At 37.6% G+C, this 22886-nt stretch overlaps 1 protein-coding gene across 1 annotated transcript; it reads right to left on the reverse strand.

Annotated features, from left to right (window-relative positions):
- Positions 1-418: 418 nt before the first annotated feature.
- Positions 419-21298, reverse strand: ERI1 (exoribonuclease 1). The gene is made up of 7 exons (XM_082375033.1): positions 21039-21298; positions 16484-16662; positions 13155-13365; positions 9089-9172; positions 7640-7749; positions 5516-5630; positions 419-1217 (listed from the first exon to the last, which is right to left on the reverse strand). The coding sequence occupies exons 1-7, from the start codon at positions 21144-21146 to the stop codon at positions 975-977; spliced, it is 1050 nt and encodes a 349-aa protein (XP_082231159.1). The 5' UTR covers positions 21147-21298; the 3' UTR covers positions 419-974.
- Between the last annotated feature and the right edge of the window lie 1588 nt (positions 21299-22886).

Raw genomic sequence — 22886 nt, forward strand, 5'->3', positions numbered from 1 at the left:
AATTAACTATTCAACATTTAGTGGTCACTATGTAAAATCAGTTTTTAGTAATAGAAACGTAAGATATGGTAGAAAGCATTATTTGACTTTACTAACCTCACTCATAATGTTGAATACAAATGCAAAATTAAGTGGTGACCTTTAATTTTAAATCTAATTCAAAGCATGGTCTCTTAGATTTAAGAAACAAGGCAGATAGATATATGTCACAAGGGGGAGAGGAACAAAAAAACCAAATCCAAAAAACCCCAATGATTTATCTATGTATTATAAAGTTCAAGCTGTAGCCCTTATATTCCTTTAAATGGTATTTTCTTTTGAATTTCCATTAACCTCATCAGTAACTGAATTTTTAATCAGACCCTATAATCTATCATGAATCTTCCAGTTATAAATTAAAAAAAAAAACAAAGGCAGATATGTATACCAAGTACTTTATGAAATTCACCACTCACAACTGACCTTCACATATACATTTCAAAAATCAAAAGGACACTGACATTCTTAAAACCCAAAGGCTAGATAAGGCCCACCTTTCCAATCTTTTCTGCATTTTAAGAAATGATCTGATCTAATGATGTTAATGTAGAAACACATTATATATTTTAACATCAATAAGGTATGACATTCAAGGGGAGAGCCAATAAACCTCTGCATTTTAAAACCAAAAGGAACACATCTTGGACACCTTAAATTATAAAATTCAGTTCTAAGCAGGAACTGTTACTGTGTAACAAATACTGCTCATATCAAAAGTGCTGGTGACAAAGAATTCAACAAAGAATTCAATATGCCCTCCCCACAGAATCTGTTCACATACATATGCATATATCTATAACTGTAATAAGATTTTAAATGTTTAAGGTGCTTAAATTTTGCACTGCAGGACTAATTCAATAAGTATTCATCTGCTACCTCTTTGTAGCAGCTCCAGTTAGAGTGAATGATCCACGGGCAAAAGCACAAAAATGCTGTTATTTTCTGGAATGCGGCATTTGTGGCGCTGGAGTGCCCTCTATTGGTAGTGAAGAGGACACACTCATTAGCTGCCCTGCATGCATCTTCTCATTAACCCGGAGTTCACACCCATCCTGCAGCATTCTAACTGCTATTCGGGCAATGTTCTTAGAGTCATCAAGACCACTGTGAGGCCGCCCATCGTAATCCATTCCGAGTTTTTCAAGCATTATTGTCAGCTTGGTTTGGCTTCTAGGAACCTGAAAAATAAACAGCTCAGTAAATAATTCTTTAGTATTCCATAAGTCATTGTGAAGTGGAAAAATAAGAAGCTGAAAATGAACAGTAATAGCTAAATAAAGTTAGGCAAAGGGCAAATACTCTCGGGTCAAATGAAGCAAATAAATAAACCTTCAGAGCTTTAAAAAAAATGATCTTAGAGTTTTAGATAAAAATACATATAAACAAATGGAATCCTTAAAACATCTAAAAAGTCTGCAGTTTTATACCTTAAATCATTTATGAAAGGAAATGCATTGTTCTGAACATCTAAATTTAACCCAAACTAATTTTTTGGCATGGTATTTTTCTGTAATGTATTATTTTACTTGACTGACAAAATTTATAACTTTTATATATCAAAGGACACTATCAACAGAGTGAAAAAGGCAGCCCACAGAATGGAAGAAAATATTTGCAAATCACATATGTGAAAAGGAATTAAGATCTAGAATATACAAAGAATTCCTAAAACTCAACAACAAAAAAAGCAAACAACCTGATTTAAAGAATTTGAATAGACATTTCTCCAAAGAATATAATATACAAATGGGAAGAGGAGAAGAAAATTTTTAAAAAGGAAAATGTAAGTTTCCTCAACTTACACTACTAATCAGCATTATAACTGGTATCTAGTACAAAGGGGGGAAACCACACAGAAAAGAGCAGCCTAAGAAACTGACCAATATAAACAGATCCACAGAAAAATGTAATTCTCTACTCAAAAAAGCACTGGCAATTTTGCCTTAACGTATCTACAACTTTCTGATCACTCTCATGTACTATGAGCTGTAGATATTTTTACTCAGACCTGAAAATTCTTTTATGGTTTTAGTAATTGTTAATAATTATCCTTAGAATAAGTAAATTATTCCTCTAAGTTAAAGGTTGGAGAAAGACCCCTTACATAAGAACACATTACCACCTGGGAGCTGTAGCATAAAGTTGATCAACCCCTACAAATTTACATGAAATTCAGAGAACAGAGGCACATTTGAAACCATATCACAGGATACAACAAGCAAAATCCAGACTATGGGAAACTCTACAGGACAAATGGCTCAGGTTCTTGGGGGGAAAAAAAAAACTGCTAAAGGGAAAAAGGAGGTGGGAAAGGAATTTATAAATTTTAAAACTTGGGGCTTCCCTGGTGGCGCAGTGGTTAAGAATCTGCCTGCCAATGCAGGGGACACAAGTTCAAGCCCTGGTCCGGGAGGTTCCCACATGCCGTGGAGCAACTAAGCCCACGCGCCACAACCACTGAGCCTGGGCTCTAGAGCCTGTGAGCCACAACTACTGAAGCCCACGCACCACAACTACTGAAGCCCACGTGCCCAGAGCCCGTGCTCCACAACGAGAGGCCACTGCAATGAGAAGCCTGTGCACCGCAACGAAGAGTAGCCCTCGCTCACCGCAACTAGAGAAATCCCACGCACAGCAATGAAGACCCAACGCATCCAAAAATAATAAATAAAATAAATAAATTTATTTTAAAACATAATAAAAAAAAATTTAAAACTTACAAGACATGTCACCCAACTGCAAATGTGTGAAGTTTATTCTGATCCTCATTCAACACACAAAGAGTAAAAGAAAACAAAATATTTATGATATCTATGATGATTTGATAACATTAAGGAATTACTGTTAAATTTTTTTTTTTTTTTAAAGAGCTCCTGACTTATTTATTTATTTATTTATTTTATTTTTTTGGCTGTGTTGGGTCTTCGTTTCTGTGCGAGGGCTTTCTCTAGTTGCGGCAAGTGGGGACCACTCTTCATCACGGTGCATGGGCCTTTTACTGGCGTGGCCTCTCTTGTTGCGGGGCACAGGCTCCAGACGCGCAGGCTCAGTAGCTGTGGCTCACGGGCCCAGTTGCTCCGCAGCATGTGGGATCTTCCCAGACCAGGGCTCGAACCCGTGTCCCCTGCATTGGCAGGCAGATTCTCAACCACTGCGCCACCAGGGAAGCCCTGTTAATTTTTTTAGGTGTGATAATGGTGTGGTGGTTTTATTTTCTAAAAGAGTCCTTATCTTTTGGGGGTTACATAATGAAATGTTTACAAAGCAAATGAAATAATGTTTAAGATCTTCTTCAAAATGATAAGGAAAAGGTAAAGTGGGTAGGGTTATAGATGAAAACAAGGTTGGTCATGAGTTAATAACTGTTGAAACTGAGTCATGAGAGTTCATTGTATCTGTCTACTTTTGTATATGTTTGTAATTTTTCATAACCAACTTTTTTTTAAGAAATCACAAAATTAGTGAAAAATCCACAAAAAAGGAAAAAATATTTACCAAATATAATCAAAGGAAAGAAATCCAAATGACTAATAACATAGGAAAAGGAGCTCAGTTGCATGAGTAATTAGGCAAATGCAAATCAGAACCTCAATGAGATGTCATCACACATCCACCACACTTACAAACATTTTAAATGACTGGCAATACCAGATGCTGGCAAAGACGCGGAGCAATAGTAAATCACACACTCTTCTTGTGAGAGTGCCAACTGGTACAACCACTTCGGAAAACGATTTTTGCATTATCAAGTAATCTCAATGTGGTACATATTCTATAACCCAGCAATTCAACTCCTAGGCTTATACTCTGGAGAAATGAGCACACAAGGCACCAGAAGATATGCACAGGAATGTTTATAGCACCACTGTTCATAAAAAGCCCCAAACCAAAAACCACCCAAAGTAGATAAACGAACACAATGGAATTCTACACAGCAATAAAATAAATGAACTTCAGCTACATACACAAGAAGGATGAATCTCAAATATAATGTTGAGGAAAAAAGCAAAATAAACAATACAGCCAGTATGATGCTAATTATATCATTTTCAAAAACAGGCAAAACTAAACCACATATGCTATAAGGATCAACATATAAATATTAAAGCTATAAGGAAGGGTGGGAGGGAGGCTCAAGAGGGAAGGGATATGGGGATATATGTATGCATATGGCTGATTGACTTTGTTGTACAACAGAAACTAACACAGCATTGTGAAGCAATTATACTCCAATAAAGATGTATAAAAATAATAATAATTAAAAAAAAAAGTTGTAAGGAAAAACAAGAAAATTATCCCCATGAAAGTATGGATTACAGGAGCTCTGGGAGGAAGGAAGAGGGTTAAGTGGGTGGAATTTACAAGAGATTTCACTCTAAAAACAATCTGTCAAAATCCACTTTTCTGTACGCATAGTTGTCAATTTTAAAATGCTAAAACAAAAAAACAAAAAAAAATGTTTTGAGAGAAAAGCACCTTTTCTCAGGAAAGGATGTGCTTCACCAAAATGTGGTTGCAAAGGGAAAAAGATGACCCAAGATCTAACATGTGATAGAGAAGCAAATGAAATCTTCTAGGATGATTTTTGAAGAAGCCTGAAGAACAGTTCAGATTAGAACAGGATTAAAGGTTCCAGAAAGCTAGTCTCCAAGGTAAAAAAGGAAAAAAAAGAAAAAGAAAAAAGAAAAACTGACACCACCTGAGTGTTTTGAGTACTGAGAAGTGATTTACAGTTTGAATGGAGAGTAACAGCGTAAGAAAACAACTAAAGAAGTCAATTATTAAATCTGGGGAAGAGTGAACACTTTCTATAATCATTAGAAATGTAAACAGCGAATAATGATTTGATTATAAAGCTAACATAACTAAGAAAGATGCAGGGAGGGGAAGGACAGGCAGGAATGGTAGCTGTTTAATGGAGCTGAATCTTCACTTTCCATTGCAGGAACTCAACAGATACCTCAGACTGAAAATTCAAGAAATAGCATAAATATATAATCTGGAAACAGGAAGGTTAATATGAGAAGAAACAACTTTAAAAAGTTAAAAGCGTTTGGGAGAATAGGAACCAGTACTGGTGAGGGCCATGGTGGAAGACTGCCATTTGTTATGAGACTTGCAATATTATTTTTAAAAATTTACACTACACACACGTATTAACTTTGATAAAATTAAAATGAAAAATAAGTGGGGAGCATTTGTTCCACAAACAATCCATATATTGAATACCACTACAGTTTCAAACCTCTGTAACTGAAGATCATACGTATATAGTTACCCTATTTAAGTAACAGGTTGAGTGAGGAATATAGCTTATTTTTCTAAACTCACATGAACATAACTATTTGGAATCTGAAGAATAACAACGAATTATATGATCCTTTTCTGTGAAAAGCATCTAGTAAATCATAACTCTATGTACATGCAAAATGTAATAAATTTATCAAGAGCAGTATAATCAATATAGAAATCTCACCTTGTAAAAGTTTCCATATGACTTTCGAATATTGATCCACTTTTTGGCAAAAGGTGGATATTTGAGCCTGCTTAGCTGGCACTGAATGTTCAGGAACTTACTCATATCCCATGAACTTAAATCAAAAGAGGAAAAAAAACTGGATTAAATAAATGCTATACCATTCTTAAAAATGAGGATTTTAAGTCATTCTATTTGTTTTTATTTACACATCACCTTTCTTATATTCACACATAACACCAAGCTTAGAAAATTAACTTCTCTTCCTCCAAAATAATAATTCAAAAACAAACTTTAAAAAGCAAAGTGGAAGTTGGATATATTAAATTTTTTTGGACACTCTGTCTAATTCTTATTGGGCTCATCTTGACCATTTTTATGGTTCTGATTACCTAGGCACACCTCTATCTTGTTGAGTTTTTTTTTTTTTTTTCCAACTCTAAAATAACTGCTCAGCTTACTTTTAATGCCAAGTTTATCACATTAGGAAGTTTCTTGAGGGTATGCTTTGAAATAAAACAAAAAACACAAACAAATGAACAAAATACTTGAGAGAAACAAACGTAGCTGATATCAAGTAGTTAGAATGCAATTTGCTCTGCCACAGCATGTTTCTACAACACGAAATCAACCTATGTAGTTAAGTAGGAGAATCCTGGCTGTATCATGTAAATTATGTTGCCTCATATGTGGTTTTTCCTCAGCAAAGGGAGTCAGAATTGCAGCAGTAGAAATTATAACCTTCAGCAGGAAAGAAAAAGCTCTCAACTTGGCCGCTGTGCCAGCAACAGGAGCACTTTTAAGAAAATTAAAAACAAGCACCTGCCCCCACGATCCTCTGGCTTCTGTGCCTTTGTAACATCCTCTGAGGTGCCTTCTACAGACCCCGGGCTGCTTGCCTGGGCTGTCCAAATTATTTCTGGAGGTATCAGTTATTGTTTTTGTTAGTCCTCTGGTTACAAAATTGCACAGATTTTGAATGATCTGTCCCAGAATGTGAGGTTTTTTACAGAATTGCACACACCATGTTATGACAGAAACACCTGTGTACTTTAGCAGGAACACTGCTCATTCATGTTGAAAATCAGGAACAGATTTCTAAAGAGGTCCATCAACACTTTCCCAAACTTCCATTTTTAAGCACAATTATGATGGGCCTAAATTCAATGCTCTTCTCCTTTTGCACTTGAGGGCCTCTAAACCTTTCACTTAGGTGACACCTCAGCTTTTGTCCACAATTTGAAACAGAAGTTCATTAGGACTTTCTTCTTCAACCTTAATAGCATAGGGTATAGGAGGTGCCTCAGCACAATGCTGTTAATCTCTGTTTTAATGTCTCTCATCTCCCCACTTGGCTTTTCATTTAACTAATGCTTTTGGAGCATAATTTTGAGCTCAGCACTATAGTAAGCAATATGAAAGACTACCAAGTAGCAAAAATCCTTGCTCTGAATGGAGTTTTAATCTCCTTGCAAACCTAGGTCTTACACACATAAAGTTTAGATATCAGAATATTTAGTCAGATGCCAACATGCATGGTACATAACAGAGGCTGTAAGGCTTCAAGAAAAAGGTCAATGTGAGTTGTAGTGTCCAGAATAAAATATGAGGTAGGCTCTGGGTAATAATAAAGAAGAGTCAAGGAAGAGAACCTTCCAGCAGAGAGGAAAGCTGTATGGGTACAGAGAGGAAGGATAAACCGTGTGGTTCATGGGCCAGCCTAACTGGAGTAAAAAAGAAAAACGGCAGGAGGATTAGGCTACACGGGCAGGGTGGGATTAGACAACAGAGCCTTGAAAGCCAGACTGAAGAGTCTGGACTTTCTTGAGCAAGGAAGTGTCCTGATAAAAACAGCGTTTCAGTAAAGTCATTTAAGTTTTATACATTAATATTTAATCTTCTTCTAGCACTGGATCAGACTGTTATCTCCGCTTTCCCTACTCTCTCTGACGTCTAGGACTTAAAATTTAACCAGGAATAAGAATGTAAAAGGAAAACTACTGTCTGTTGTGGGGACTCCTTTAGTAAATAATATTTTTTGTGGTTATTCTAAAAGTTGGATGAATTAGGACATCTTTAATCTTAAAAAGTAGATTAAAAAAGATAAATTTCCTAAATACTTACCCATCTGTTAATATGGAATATTTATACTTTGTTCCTAATTCCTTCAATTTCATCCAGTCAATGACTTTTTTCAGTACCTGAGGGAAGGTATCAGCTTTGTCTACTTGATCCTGAGGATATGAAAGTAAAATATATAAAAATCTGGGTAGTTACATGCAGTTCTACCCAGAAACAAACAAACACTGGAGGGAAAGAAACAGTAGGAGAAAGTCTTAACTATGATCTTTTAAACTCTTCATGGTTTCCTAGGCTAAGATTCACCTAAAATTCCATTTTTAAGACAATTAAAAATTGTTTATAGCCAAGTATTAGGGACTGCTTTCAACTGAAGTATATAATCCTCCCCAGATTAAGATTTAAGACCATCCTCAGGGGTTCTCTTTTTTCAGGCCTCAACCTAGTGGCTTACTGCTTCTCCAGAGGGGAGAAAAGGGAAATCTCTCCTCAGCTGAAAGCCACAGCCCTCTACAGTGGTTTCCCTATCTCGAAGCTCACATCTTTCCAGAACATACTACACATCTGAATGATCCATCACATCACTCTCATACTTAAAATCCTCCAAACACTCCCCAAGGTCTTCCAGACAAAAAGACACACAAGACCCTTCATGATCTAGCTCGCCTCTATCACTTTAGCTTTATTTGCGACCATTTTCTCACTAGCCCATAATACACATGAACTATCCCGAACCACTTACAGTTTTGCCCTTCACACCTGAAATGCCTGCCCAGTCATTCTTTTCCACCTATTTACCTATGGCTGACTCAGCCCAAGTTCACCAACTTGAGTTTTGCCCAGGACAGCCCTCCCTTCCCTCTGTCAGAGGGAGGTCTTCCTACAGATGCCCATGACACCCTAATGAAACACTGACTGTCAGTCTTCCTAACCATACTGTATACTGTGACCAGTGTTTTTTTCTGTCTGTCCCCCTGACTTATAGATTGTTAAGTGAGCTGAGGAGGGAGACTGCCTTGACCATCTTTGTATCCATCGTAGCTTGGCCAATACTGAATATTATAGCAGGCCCTCAAATATTTGTTGAATGAATGAATAAAGGAACGAAGTAAATGAACAAAGGGCCTACCACATTAGAATACAACCAAAAATCAAAGGCCTAAAAAAAATTAAGCTATATATAAAATCAGGTTGTAAACAGATACATTTTAAAACTTCATCTCCAAGTTCAACATGGTAACTAACATTTCCTTCACTAATGCTCCATACAAATGAAATGTTTACAACTCCTTAAAAGGAAAGGCTGAAAAAACATCTTACCAGGTGTAAAATGTGCTTTTCTATTTTTTAAATATTACAATACAAAAGATCTTTACCAAGCAAGGAAAGTATCACATTTAATTATTTACAACAATAATTTTTTTAAACTATGAAATAAATCCCTAATTTCAAAACTTCTTTCAAACTCTAGAAAAAGGAACACAGAATTATAACCTGAGTAATTCCAGTTAGATTGATGCAGAAGTCAGAAAGTTGTGTGTTAATCTCTGGTCTCACATACTGCTGAAATGTATCTTCCTACAAGGGAAGGATAGCAAATTAAAGTATTTTCTATGACTTAAGATACATGATACATAACGTGACTATGTCAGCCACATAAGGTTGTAATCTTATAGATGGCTCAAGGCACAGACCTGTCTAGAGTTTTAACAATTTAAGGATAATGCCCTATTCCCAAAGTACTCTAATTTTTTAATTAAAAAATTATGCTTCATAGTTTAAAAAAGTTTAAGATAGAACAAGTACCTGAAAGCAAGTCTTCAAACCAAAGTTTAACCAGAGGAGCAAAACGTCAATGATTTTGTTTATAATATTTTGAAACTGTAAAGCCTATTAATGCAACCTCTAGTTCAAGATATTAAGAGCTTTTAAAATAACATAGTATGCTGAAGAAATGCCAGTCTGCAGTTACAACTAAATTAGTTCAGATTCCTGCTCTCCCATTTACTCCTGATTAGTCCTTATTTTTATATTAAGATTCCACTAAACTCAATTCTGAATAATCAAAATTTAACTATATGATATGTAGTAATTTAAAGGGCAATAATACTACTAATTATTTTAGCAATGTTTAACCTCTTTAAGAAGCTTTCATGATTGCCTTCTTATTTTATGCTCACAACAACTTTGTGAACTCAGTAAGGACGGCATGGTTATCATCAGGCTCAGGTCTCTAAGCATTTTTTCCTCTGGCCCAATGCTGCCTCCCTAAACCAGATCACACTAAGTCACTTGTTAAAAATTAAGGACAATTTCAAAGCCTAAAGATTTATCGGCAGCAATTATTAATACTAGGTAGCTATGGAGAAAAAAACAAAGAATGTTACTTATAGTAGAAGATTAAAAAATTAAGAAAAATAGTGTTTATAAAATTCTTTTTACACACTAGTGTATTAAGCAGATGAATTATCAAGTTACTAACAATTATAAAAGAGTAAAAGACCAGCAAAGAACATTTGAACTTCAAAAGTTATAGATGTTCTTTACTTACCATATTGCAAAAGGAAAAATTCTACTTAATTGAATTTCATAGATAAATGAAGTCTATCCTTTTAAATATCAGTATTTTGTTTCATAATTTTAAATGAAAATCTTTAAAAAAAATATGCTGCAACTTCCCTTACCATTGTAAGCAGGTACTACTAAGTGTGACATTAATAAAATTGTATTTGTTATTTAATACTTTCAACAGAATGATGCCAGAGGACTATGCATTCATTGACCAAATATTTAATAATCACTTAAATAAATTACATAGTAAGTTAAAAGGTGATGAGGGTTCTTAAAAAGTAGAGTAGATAAGAGGGATCAGAAACATTGGGTCTGTGGGGTATTCAAGCTACACTATTGCACAGAGAACCAGTTAGACTTTATTTAGAAGGCAAGAGTGAAGGAAGGAAGGAAGGAAGGAAGGATAGGAGGGAGGAAGGGAATTAGCAGCAAGATCTCTGCAGGAAAGGAATTTGAGCTAAAGCTCTGGGAGGTGAGGGGGTGGAGCATGTCTGGAATTTCTGAGAAACAGCAAGCAGGTCAATATGGTGCAATCAGAGGTAACAAGAGGCCAGATCATATAAGGAATATGATTTTTACTCTGAGTTACATGGGGAGCCATAAAAGAGTCGTGAGCAGAGGAGTGAAATGCTCTGACTTATATTTCATAAGGATCACTCTGGTCACTAGGTTGAGAATTGGCTGCAGGGAATAAGGAGAGAAACAGAGACTGGTTAAATGATGAACGAAAGCAACAAATCCAGACAAGAAATCAGTGGGACTCAGACTACAGTCATAGCAGTGTGGTTAAGTGGCTGGGTTCTGGATATATTTTGAAGGCAGAGCAAACAAGTCACTGATGGCCTGGAATTGTGATGTGAGAGAAACAGGAGTTAAGGATGACTCCAAGGTTTCTGGACTGAGCAATTAGAAAGACAGAGTTGCTAGCCCTCAAGCTAGGGAGGCTGAAGATAAAACAGGTTGCAGGTAAATTTGGGACACATTAAGATGTCTGTTTAGACGTCCAAGTAGAGATGTTAAGTAACAGTCTGAACTTGGGACAGAGGATGAGATTGGAGATATGTATTTGGAAGACATCAGCATGTAGCTTCTAAAAGCTATGGAACAAGATGATAGACGAGATCATTAAGGGAGAGGATCTATATAGAGAAGAGGACCTGGAATTGAACATACAGCATCCTATATTAGGAAGTTGGGAAGAGAAGGAGCAACCAGCGAAGGAAACTGTGAAGGCGAACCCAGTGAGGCTGGCGAAAATGCAGGAGAATGAGGGGTTCTGGCAGTCACTTGAAGGAGACAGTGGTCAATTCCACCAGGACTTAGGTAAAGGTCAAAGGTGACACTGAGGAGTGATTTTAGTGGAGTGATGGGCTGGAATACATAACTTAAACCTACAAGTGCCATAAAAGAAACGAAATTGAGTTACTTGTAGTGAGGTGGATGGACCTAGAGTCTGTCATACAGAGTGAAGTCAGAAAGAGAAAAACAAATACCGTATGCTAACACATATATATGGAATCTAAGAAAAAAAAAAAAAGGTCATGAAGAACCTAGGGGTAAGACGGGAATAAAGACACAGACCTACTAGAGAATGGACTTGAGGCTATGGGGAGGGGGAAGGGTAAGCTGGGACAAAGTGAGAGAGTGGCATGGACATATATATACTACCAAACGTAAAACAGATAGCTAGTGGGAAGTAGCCGCATAGCACAGGGAGATCAGCTTGGTGGTCTGTGACCACCTAGAGGGGTGGGATGGGGAGGGTGGGAAGGAGGGAGACGCAAGGGAGAAAAGATATGGGAACATATGTATAACTGATTCACTTTGTTATAAAGCAGAAACTAACACACCATTGTAAAGCAATTATACTCCAATAAAGATGTTTTAAAAAAAAAAAAACCTACAAGTGGTATGGGTTTAACAGAGAATGGGAGGAAACAGACAGAACTGTATATAACTTTTACAAAGAAATCTGCTGTAGAGGAACAAAGACATGGGGTAGCTGGCAGGGAGTGGGTCAAGTGAAGGCTTTTTATGGTGTGAAAAACAACAAGTTTGTATGCGATGGGAACGATATAGTAGGAAGCAATGAATCATTCATGTCTAAATGAGGGAGGAGAATGGCTAGAGCCATGTCCTTGAGTGAGAGAGAGGAAGTAAGATCTAGTGAGTTATGCAAGATGATTTGCCTTCATAGCTGTCATTTTTTTCTTTTAATTTACTGACCATTAATCTGCTTTGGACAAGGAAATTATATAAATGGGCTGATTAAGACTGTAACTAAAAGAGGCTTCAAACAACAGAAAGAAAAAATTGTATGCATTTTCATGCACCAAGCCTTTTTATACTTATTCCCAGAGTGCTGGTGGCAACTGGGGATACCACGGACGTGGTACTTCTGGGTAGATGAGCTGTTACAGTCCTTGCTCAGGATTTACAAGGCAAACCGTATTAATCTGGAGGGATCCTGCTGAGCTCCTACACTAACAATGCACTGACAATGAGTATCTAAAGCAAATATGTTATATGGCTTAGAAGCCAAGGTTACAAGAGTTGTTTCCCCCATAAACTGTTCACCAGAAAGCTAACTAGTTTTAAGTTGAAAGGTAATTTCTATACCTTATCATTTTTATAGATCAGAGTATACATTAGTCTACCACAGTGGTTCTCAACTCTGACTGTATACCAACTGAGAAGCTTTAAAAAAAAGGCTGATGCCAGGGGCCCCACGGAACAACTAAATCAGAATCTCTGGGACGAGGACCAGGCATCAGTTTTTTTTGTTTTTTGCTTGTTTATTTGTTTTAGCTACTGGAAAAGGAGAGGAGCAGACTCTGAAATTATTTTATTATAGCCCAACTATTAAGTATGCAGCAAGAGCAAACACCCCCTCTTTAGAATTCTAACTCTAGCTGAAACAGCAAATGGGACCTAGTAGCCAACCCCAGAATGGCTGTTGCTAAAAATAAAATTAAAACAATTCACTTACTATTTCTAAGGTATGAGTATTCAGTAAAACAACAGGAAATTCAATTATTTCATGTATGAACTCAGGTGGGTTACCCTCTTCACAAGTGGCTTCGAAGTCAATAACACAAATGTAGTCATAGTAACTGTCAGCACAATTGCCCTCTTTCAACATCAGCTTCTGCTTCTTATAATAGTTTTTTAGTCTCTTCTTTAGTACATCCTTTACACCTCTAAGGAAAATAAGAATAAAATTAACGCTTAGGTGAATTTTACAGGCAAGAATCTGAACTCTTACCTGCTGGCACTGGGTTGAACACTGACAGCATTATCACAGCATAATTTAGCCAAAATAAATGTAAAGAAAGCAAAGCTAATTTAGCAAAGAACTAATTAAAACAGAACGTTTAATACAGCATCAATATTTTAATTCACAGGTAACTTTTCATTTTTGTAGTACGATATATTATATATTGGTTTTTCAAACCATAACCTTTGTCGGCATACACTACCTACACAGCCCTGTTGCCTTATATAATAAGATGACATACATGATACAAAAACCGAAATTAATACTGAATTATTCTGCTGACCAAACACAAATTTCAGAGAATGAAAATTCAGGTAAATTGAACATATTATGCTCTCTCTTTCCTTTCTTTTGGCTTTTGTAAGTTAGACAACTAAAAAAATCCACATGAATTTGAAAGCATTATGAGCCTACTAGTATATAAAGTTGAATGTCTCTTAGCTATTTAACTAGGAAAACTAATTTAGGAGACCCTAGAATAAACCATGTCCAGAAGAACACCGTCATAGTCAGTAGATTCTTAATTGTAATTAGATTTCTTAATTTACCATGGGTAGAATTTGATTCAGGAGATTTCTGTTTTACAGGTATTTTAAAAATATACGTTCCACAAAAGGGAGGTGGGCAAAGTTGTTCTAAATTTATGACAATGGTGGGTAAAGGCAGTCACATTCGTTCGTCAAACAGTATATATTACTTCAAAAAATCAAAAGTCGCAACCATTACTTAGACTTCCTTCACTGTTACTTGGTTGAGTCCTGTAAGGGCCTGCAAATACAAAATGGTAGTAAAAATAGGAGGATCTAAAAACTGTAACTAATGGGAAGTGACAAGGAAGGCATTTTGGCCCCGTCACCAATTAGTGACCGTTAGAAAAAATGTTTCTAACCTTTTGTTTTCCTTTCTAAACTACCACTAAAAAGGAATCTTATCCATGAAAAATCCTGATAATTAACCAGCAAGTTGTTTTAAGACAATATGTGTTAATATGTTTATTTGCTTGAGATTTTCCAAACTACCAAAACCTAGGAAGGAAACCCTCAACTCCTTTCATATTAAGGTATTGTGCGTGACGTCTGCGTTATGTGACCGCTTTGGATTACTTTGTCTTAATTTCTTTTCTTTCTTTCTATATTTTACTAAAGGTAAAACGTAATTTACTAAAATTTTTGTCTGCAAACCTAATGGCAACATCAACACATAACCAGTTACTCCAGAGAGAAAACTTTATCTTTAACCTCTCCCTTGCCCCTCCACATCCAAACAATCACCATTTCTGCCAATTCCAACTCAGAGAAACATACAGAATCTGGTTCTCCTGAATTCTCTCAGGTGGGGCTCCCATTAGCTTCCTGGACTCTGGCAAACATCTCCACTATCACAGCCCTCCTCTTCATTCTTCACCTTGCTCGAGAACTAGGCACTAGCACCACCTTCCTGCTGAAATACTTCAGTGGCTCCCTTCTGCTTACGAGGTAAAACGCAGACTTTAGCACAGAGTTCCTTCACCACTAGGCTACGACCTATCATTTCATCATCTTCTTCAGATGCTCCCCCTCCCCACAGTACGCTGCACACTGCAGACAAAACACAATACAAGCCATGTCCCAAAAATGGGGTATGCTTTCCTGTTCCACAACTTTGGTTGTACAAAGAAAAAGCAAGATCATGTAGCAGAAAATATACAAACAGAAATTATGAGTTTTGATTTCTTTTTGCCCAAAATACCCTCCCCCTCCCTTTTCTGTTTTAAGTCAATTCAAATGTCACTTCTGAATCCCTGAGACAGACTCTTCCGCATTCTCATGATGTACTTGGCCAGACCTTCAATACAGCTCTGGTCACTCTGTATTGTGATTACTGGTTTGTGTATTTTCCTAAAAGACTGAGATTTCCAAAATAGGGAGTAGATCTGTTTTACCTTTATAACATTATTACCTAGTAAAGTGCTTACAATTCAGTAAGTGTTTGTTGACTAAATGTATAAACATACATTTGATCTCTCTAGCTCCCACATAAATTAGGAGTGAGCAACTGATCTTCACACCTGGGAAGAACACACATTTTGCCCAGAAAATCTTAAGTCGGCTACACGTTGTATTTCCAGAATAGAAAGAGTCAGGGGGAAAGGAGGTAAAAATCTTCTTCACAGATTATGGAGTAGACAATCGAGAAAGGGGAAAAAAATACATGTGTGCTCTTCTGAAAAGCAGTGAAGCTCTACTTTAAAGCAAAGAGGAGGAATACTGCTTATAAGAGAATAAGGATTCAGGGGGACCCCAAAACAATACGTTTTCCTCTATTACCTGTAGTTATTTTTTTCTAGATGCCTGGCAATTCTCTTGTGTATCAAGAAGCTACATGTTTTTCCGGATCCCAAAGGTCATTCCTGCCCCATGCCCCAAGTCAAAATAAAGTGATTTGTTTCACAAAAAGTTATTAAAACTTAAGTATGTATACATCTCATTGAAGATACACACACATGCACACATACACACTCTTGAGTTGGCTAAGCTGCATTATTTTCTCATTCAATATACAGTTAAACATAACGCTTACTATCATACTGCATATTTTTAGAAACTAAAACAGAAGAAAAAATACTTCTTAGTAGGTGAAAGTTGTTTTTTTTTTAATTACCTGGTTTCAAAGAAATCTTCTTTATACAAATGAACAAGAAAAAGGAAAACTACTCAATCTCGTTAATAAGTTATAATTATCTATCAACTAAATGATCAACTAAAGAAATTTTTTAAACATACTCGGTATAAAATGATAGACACTCCTATACACTTCTGGTAGACGATCAAAATATTCATCAACTTTAACTCAGCAATACTACTCTATCGTCTAAAAGACTGACAAAAATAATCAGAGTCACACAAAGTTTCATGTATAAGAATGTAAATTACAGCTGTTATTTGAATTGTTAGTAATGGTTATCTCTTTATAATAGGATTACAGATATTTTTCAGAGTTTTCAAGATTTTCTAGATGAACACGTACTACTTTTATAATTTTAAAAAGTTATTTTTAATTACCTGGTTTCAAGCTTGAATTCTGAAAGTTTGGCTCTGAGCTCTTCCTTACTCATTCTATTAATGCAACCATTCGTAATAGCAATCTCTTTGTAAACTGGGTCACTGAAATCACTTGCACTGGAGGTAATGAACTTAGATCCTTTTGTTTCTTGGCCATCAAGTCTACATCGCTGCTTTTTCTACCACACACACAAAAAATACATATATATATATACAAAGTTTATAATTAGTACAAACATCTTAAAGATTCAAACTCCTAAGGGCTCTTTGTGCTATACGTTCAATAAAAACTGCTTAGGAAGAAGGAGGATGTGTTTCCAATACAATTTACCCTGCTCTCTTCTCAGTCACGAGGTTCCTTACAGGAAATGAAGCTAAGTAAAAAGAGCACTGGTTTTGGGAGTCAGAGCAACCTCAGTACAGAGCCAGCTGATTGTTTAATAGTAGCATAACCTTGGGTAATTACTTATTACTTTGATCTTCAGTTTCCTTATCTATAAAATAAGGTATAATAATAACTGCCTCAAATGGTATTTGGTATTGGTAATGATAAATAGTATCTGGGAGAGATTATTATAAGGATTAAATGAGATCAAGTATAGCAGGTTCCTGACACCATATCCACCATGGCTATTAATAAATGGTAACTTTACTAATTACCATCACAGACTGTAGGTCAGACCTTTTCACAAGCAGTATTCTAAAATTTACAAATGAACCAATTTTTAAGTAAACTTTTACAACATTACGCATGTATACATCAGTGCCTTCCTGAGAATTTTTTAACCTGACTTCGTTTCACAAAGTTAACAGAAATTGGCCAATATAAAAATTAAAGGGACCAGAAATCTGACTCAAAACTTGCTAGTACCCAAGGCAAAGAAGGAAATAAATTCAGTTCCAAAACACACAATTTCCAAAAGTTACACTTATATTCAGTTATTCAGGAGAACTATAGTTACTATATTATAAACCTTTCCTCCTTTCTTAAATGAAAACCCATGTTAAGAAAGACATAATTCGATTCTAATCACACCACAGGTAGTCCCAAATTACTAATATGTGAAGTTCCAAAGATTCATTTACAAGTTATTTTCCACATGCAATGTTACAAATATTAGGTATGCTTCAGAATTTTCAAAAATACTTTGGAATTCACTAGCAATCCATACAAAAGCTTGTTAACATAGTTATAACTTACCACATTGTCCCCATGTGAACTTTAATGACAGATTAAGGAGGGATAACCATGGATAGGACACAGTCCCTGAGCTGGAACTGATCCTGATGGTTCAGGGACTATTTCTCACTCTTAGCTCTCAATTTAATGCAACACACATTTAGCAGATACTGTGCTAGAATACTTAAGAATTACTCTCTCCCATCTCCTCTGAGGAAAGAGGACAGGAATTCCAATGTATGAACTGTCCATAAATTGAAGAATAATTTTTCAAAATAATTTTATTTATTTATTTATTTGGTTGCACTGGGTCTTCATTGCTACGCGTGGGCGTTCTCTAGTTGCGGCGAGCGGGGGCTACTCTTCGTTGCGGTGCGCGGGCTTCTCACTGCAGTGGCTTCCCTTGTTGCAGAGCACGGGCTCTAGGCACACGAGCTTCAGTAGTTGCAGCACGCAGGCTCAGTAGTTGTGGCTCGTGGGCTCTAGCGTGCAGGCTCAGTAGTTGTGCGCACGGGCTTGGCTGCTCCGTGGCATGTGGGATCTTCCCGGACCAGGGCTCGAACCCGTGTCCCCTGCATTGGCAGGTGGATTCTTAAACACTGCGCCACCAGAGAAGTCCCTTGAAGAATAATTATACTGAGGTTCCTTGTTGACCAATGTTTTAAAAACTTTATTACATGGATATTTGACTAAGATAAGAAAATAATTAGCTTTCAATAATATATTAAATTTACAATGCCTGGCTACTTTATCATTAGCATTTAATCAGGATTCCTGACTTATCCTTTGTCTTTACACTTACAGTGAATTTTAAACTTCATCTTCAATTGGGTTAAAATTTAGGTCAACAATGAGTAACAGTTTGTCTACCAAAACAAATGTCTCACTTAATTTAAGCAAATTTTCTCCTTGGCTAAATCCTCTCTCTGACTCACTTGCTTAATTCTTATCCAGAACTGTGGCTACAAATATTACCCACAAGTAACACTTAGGCCTCTTCTAGATATGCTACAAATCATGATTTCTATAAAGAAAGTTCTGCCTCCTCTCCTGGGTACAACCCTAGCCCTCTTCCTTCAGTGAAGTTTAGGACATGGTCAAAGTCCAGTTCTCACAAATTGTGGTCTACACTAATGGTTTCCAAAGAAAATCTACTAAGACAATCCACTAAGGAGCAGAAGGAAAATATTTAAAACCCTGTATGTATTATTAATCTACAAAAACACAGAATTAGTTTACTAAGTAATACATGGATTGATAATGGCGCCCTCCCCAATGTCTGTGTCCATCTGTCACATGTCACAAAGTACCGGCCATACAATGAGGAAAGTAGGGACAGACTCCACGCTACAAGGGGGAATACTCACCTTCATGATACTGTGACATTTTGCAATTTTCACACGTCCCAGTAAATGGTTGCACGGTTTATATTATCCCAAATGAGGGAATCTTTACAATATGGAATTGACCATGAAAATCTTTTATACCAAATGGAGGCTGACTATCTTGTGGAAAAGTACTTAAAAGTGCTATTGAACTTACAAATGAGTTACATATTTCCTTTTACAAAAAGGTATTCCAAAATTGCTGTCATTTTCTGTGATGAGAAAGGGATTAATAGCTTGATCCTTAAAAGTTGTGTGTTTTTTTTTTTAAATAAACCCTATTTGTTTCAAGATGAAAGAAAATATGTTTTAACAATAACTTAGCAAGTAACTGCTTATCAAGAGAAACCTCTTCTGTGGCAAGAACATTTGGAAAATAGATGTTCTGGAAGTGTTTCCATCATTTTATTGCCAAAAAAAAAAAAAAAAGAAAGAAAACCTGCTCATTACCTATTTAAAAAAAAAGCCTTTGCATCTACACATAAAAAACAAACAAACAAACTTAGAAGCAGAATTAAACTTGGTTACAATCCTTCCAAAAGAAGAGTTCTGATGAAATTTGAACCTACTTGGTTAAAAATATAAAAATGCAACACCTATTAGTTTACAAAAACAATTTCGTTGACATCAAGGATAATGAAAATTTACTTAGCTGAAATCCAACAAAATATTTTGCTTACTTGAGCCTGAAAAAAAAAAGGACTGTATCATTATTTATTAAAAGCATCCAACAACAGGTTTTTAACAAATATGATGGTCAGTAAAATCAACTAGGAACATAAACCCAGGCCTTAAGTCACTATATCTCAAAGTTTTTAAGACTGCCAAATCTAATGAAGTGTATTCAATCACACTTCTCTCATTAAAAATAAAGTTTTAAAAATTATTTTTAAACCGACTCACTTGATGATGTTATTGACAGTATCTCAAACTGAAGAGGGATGGCGGGATAGAAGAGTGGTTCTTTAGACGGAAGGGACATGGAGGCCTCTTTGAAAGTAATATCATAACGCGAGGCAGATAACTATGCAAAAGACCCAGGGGAAGAGCATGCACAGCAAAGGAAGCACACAAAGACCCTTAACAAGAAAGATCATCCACCATAAAACCGAGGATGCTGGGCACTGAGAGCAAAAGGGAAGAGTCGTACGAGGTGCAGTTAACAATGGAGAAAGGAGCCAGGTCCTGTGGGCAGCAAACTGAAGACTCGGGAGGGGAGAAACCAGTCAGATTCATGTTACTAAAAGCTCATTCTACCTGCTATGTGGGGAATGGGCTGTAGACGGAAAGAGCAAGAGCTAGGAAGCCTCATGCAAGTACCCACACTATGAGGTGCTCCGCATTTGTATGTTATTAATAGAAAATGACCAATTCGGGTATTAGATCGTTCACACTCTGCAGCGCCAGTCAACAATAATTGTATGTGTCAAAGAAGATGAATAAAGAAGTTTTAAGACGGTTTTTACAACTCTGCCACTGTAACTAGGATCTATCGGTGAGCTATCAAACTCATTACGGGTAGCAGTCATACATTACGTTTATATGCGGTAGGAGTAAATGGGCGAAAACCAGAGACGAAGCTCCAGCTAACAGGCACAATTACCTTTTGCCAAGGCTGGGAGCTGGGCTTAAAGGTCTTAAGAAGTGACACAGCTAGAGCTGAGCTGTCGTGGTATTTCTAAAAACATCAACTACCCGCTACAGATTAGGGCTACACAGAATGACAACAGTAACCGTGCGCCCAGAATGTTCAGAGCAGAGTTCCCACGCAGAGCTAATAAAACCGCGGTTCGCATACTTCTCGTCTGGACTATTTACTCACTTCCAGACGGTAACTGGGACCAGAGGGGGCTTACTGACAACCACCCCCGAGTAAAGGCTCCCGGAGTTGGGGTCAGGGGAAGGCGGCCAGGGCTGGGGCCCCAGGGCGCACGGGCTGCGGTTCCTCAGGGAAACCCTCGAAGACAACGGCGCGCGGGCGGATTCTCACCTCGGGATTCGGGCGCTGCGCCTCCTCCCCGCACTCCGACCCCCGCGACCCGCGCCGCGCGGGAGCCACGGCCTCGTCGCCGGGCTGGTGGCTCTGCTCATCCTCCATGCCGCGTGTCACGTAAGAAGAGAGCTGCTGGAGCGCACCACTCGCTCTCTCACTCGGCCAAGCCCGAAAGCCTCGCCTTCCTCCGCTGAAAAATTACCGTGCTCGCGTTCCCGCGGCAGCGACCACACAAACTCGAGTGGACACCTCCCACTTCCGGGAGCGTGAGGCGTCCACACGCCGCGCAGGCGCAGTGAGCCGCCGCGCGGAACGCCGGCGCCTCCGCCGAGGCGGGCGGTGGGGGGCGGTGGGTAGAAGGAGAGGTGGGAGGAGCGAAGCGGGAGGGAGGCGCGCGCGGGAGAAAGTGAATGCTGCGTGCGCCGGGTTGAAGCGACGCCAGAGTTCGGGCCGTAGTCCCTAGAGATGCCGCCAGAGGAAATGACCCATCACCATCTCCTGAGACGTAAACGAGGAGTATCCGAGAGAGAGGTGAATTTTAACCATAGAGAATAGCATTTATAAAACAATCTACGTTTTTCCATAAGGCGTTTGAGACGCCCACTGCTGGACAAGAAGAAGCAATAGGTCTGGAGTTACTAAGAAACTGAACGAAGTATGTGAAACAACTGTTTTCAGACATTGGACGACAGGTAGTTCCGGACCTTTGTAGCTGAGAGAAGAGTAACAAATGAGATGGGGATTTTTTTTTAGGGAATTTGGCGAGGCCAAGTTGGTTGGAATTTATGAGGTGGAGTTCATGGAGAAAAAGCTTCAGAAATCTGCATAGGCGCACCCTTGCATCTTTAGCTGAATAAAAATCAGTGAATATGTTCTGTGAAACTCCACAAGACCAGGAAAGAACAATTATTGGGGAGCAGTAAGCCAAACAATTTTCAGAGCTCACACTGGGCTGGGAATCATTTGAGTTCCCTGGAGCCAGAGTGGAGAGACTGTTGAATACGGTTGTCGAACGGAGTATGCTTTAGAGACCCCCGAAGTGTCACGTCTTAGTAGTGAGGTAAACTAGCCCTAGACTCTGGGCTAGTTTAGACCCTTCAGAAGCTTAAAGACAAGCCCTGATAGAGTCAAACTGCTCAGTAAGTAACCTAACTGCCCGCCAAAGCAAAGCCTGATACTCTCTAAAAGACTAGGACAAAATCCGGGGTTCAACAACATTGTATTCAATATATCAGGCATCCAGTCAAAACGTAATAGGCATGCCAAGTAAGTAGGAGAATATATAGTCAATAGAACCATATCCAGAAATGACAAAAATGATGGCATTAACAGAGAAGGACTTATGAGCTTAATATGCTCAAGGATTTAACACAAAATATGACAGGAGAGAAACTGAAGAGTTTTTTAAAAAAGAAGAAGCAAATAGAATTTCTAGAGATGAAAAATATAATATCTGAAATTTTTAAATCTCTACATGGGATGGATAGCACTTTAGGCGCTACAGGAAAATAAAAAGTAATAAAGCTGAAGACATAGCAATAGAAACAGTCCAAAATGACGCACAGAAAATAGACTTAAAAAACAAAAGCAAAAAAGAACAGAACTTCAGTAACCTGTGGGACAATATAAAGAGGTCTAATGTATATATAATTACAGACCCAGAAAGAGGATGGGGTTGAAGAAAAAATATTTGAAGAAATAGTGGACAAAAATGTTCAAGAAATACCACCATGTCCCATACTTTCCTTTGACTGTATGGTATCAGCAAGCAGGAGACCCACATTTCGTAAATGGTGACTGCTGTTACTCTCCATGTACGCAGATGGAGAAGTCCCAATGATGCCA

This window comes from Balaenoptera borealis (genome assembly GCF_965194805.1).
Source record: "Balaenoptera borealis genome assembly, chromosome: 21".
In the NCBI taxonomy this organism is placed as follows: Eukaryota; Metazoa; Chordata; class Mammalia; order Artiodactyla; family Balaenopteridae; genus Balaenoptera; species Balaenoptera borealis.

Bases quoted from the DNA above. Each gene is read 5' to 3' on its own strand.
- ERI1 (XM_082375033.1), bottom strand. From the start codon at position 21,146: ATGGAGGATGAGCAGAGCCACCAGCCCGGCGACGAGGCCGTGGCTCCC. The intron at 16,663-21,038 runs GTGAGAATCCGC...TGTGTGTGGTAG, and splicing joins CGCAGCGCCCGAATCCCGAG to AAAAAGCAGCGATGTAGACT. The intron at 13,366-16,483 runs GTAATTAAAAAT...TATTTTCCTTAG, and splicing joins GAATTCAAGCTTGAAACCAG to AGGTGTAAAGGATGTACTAA.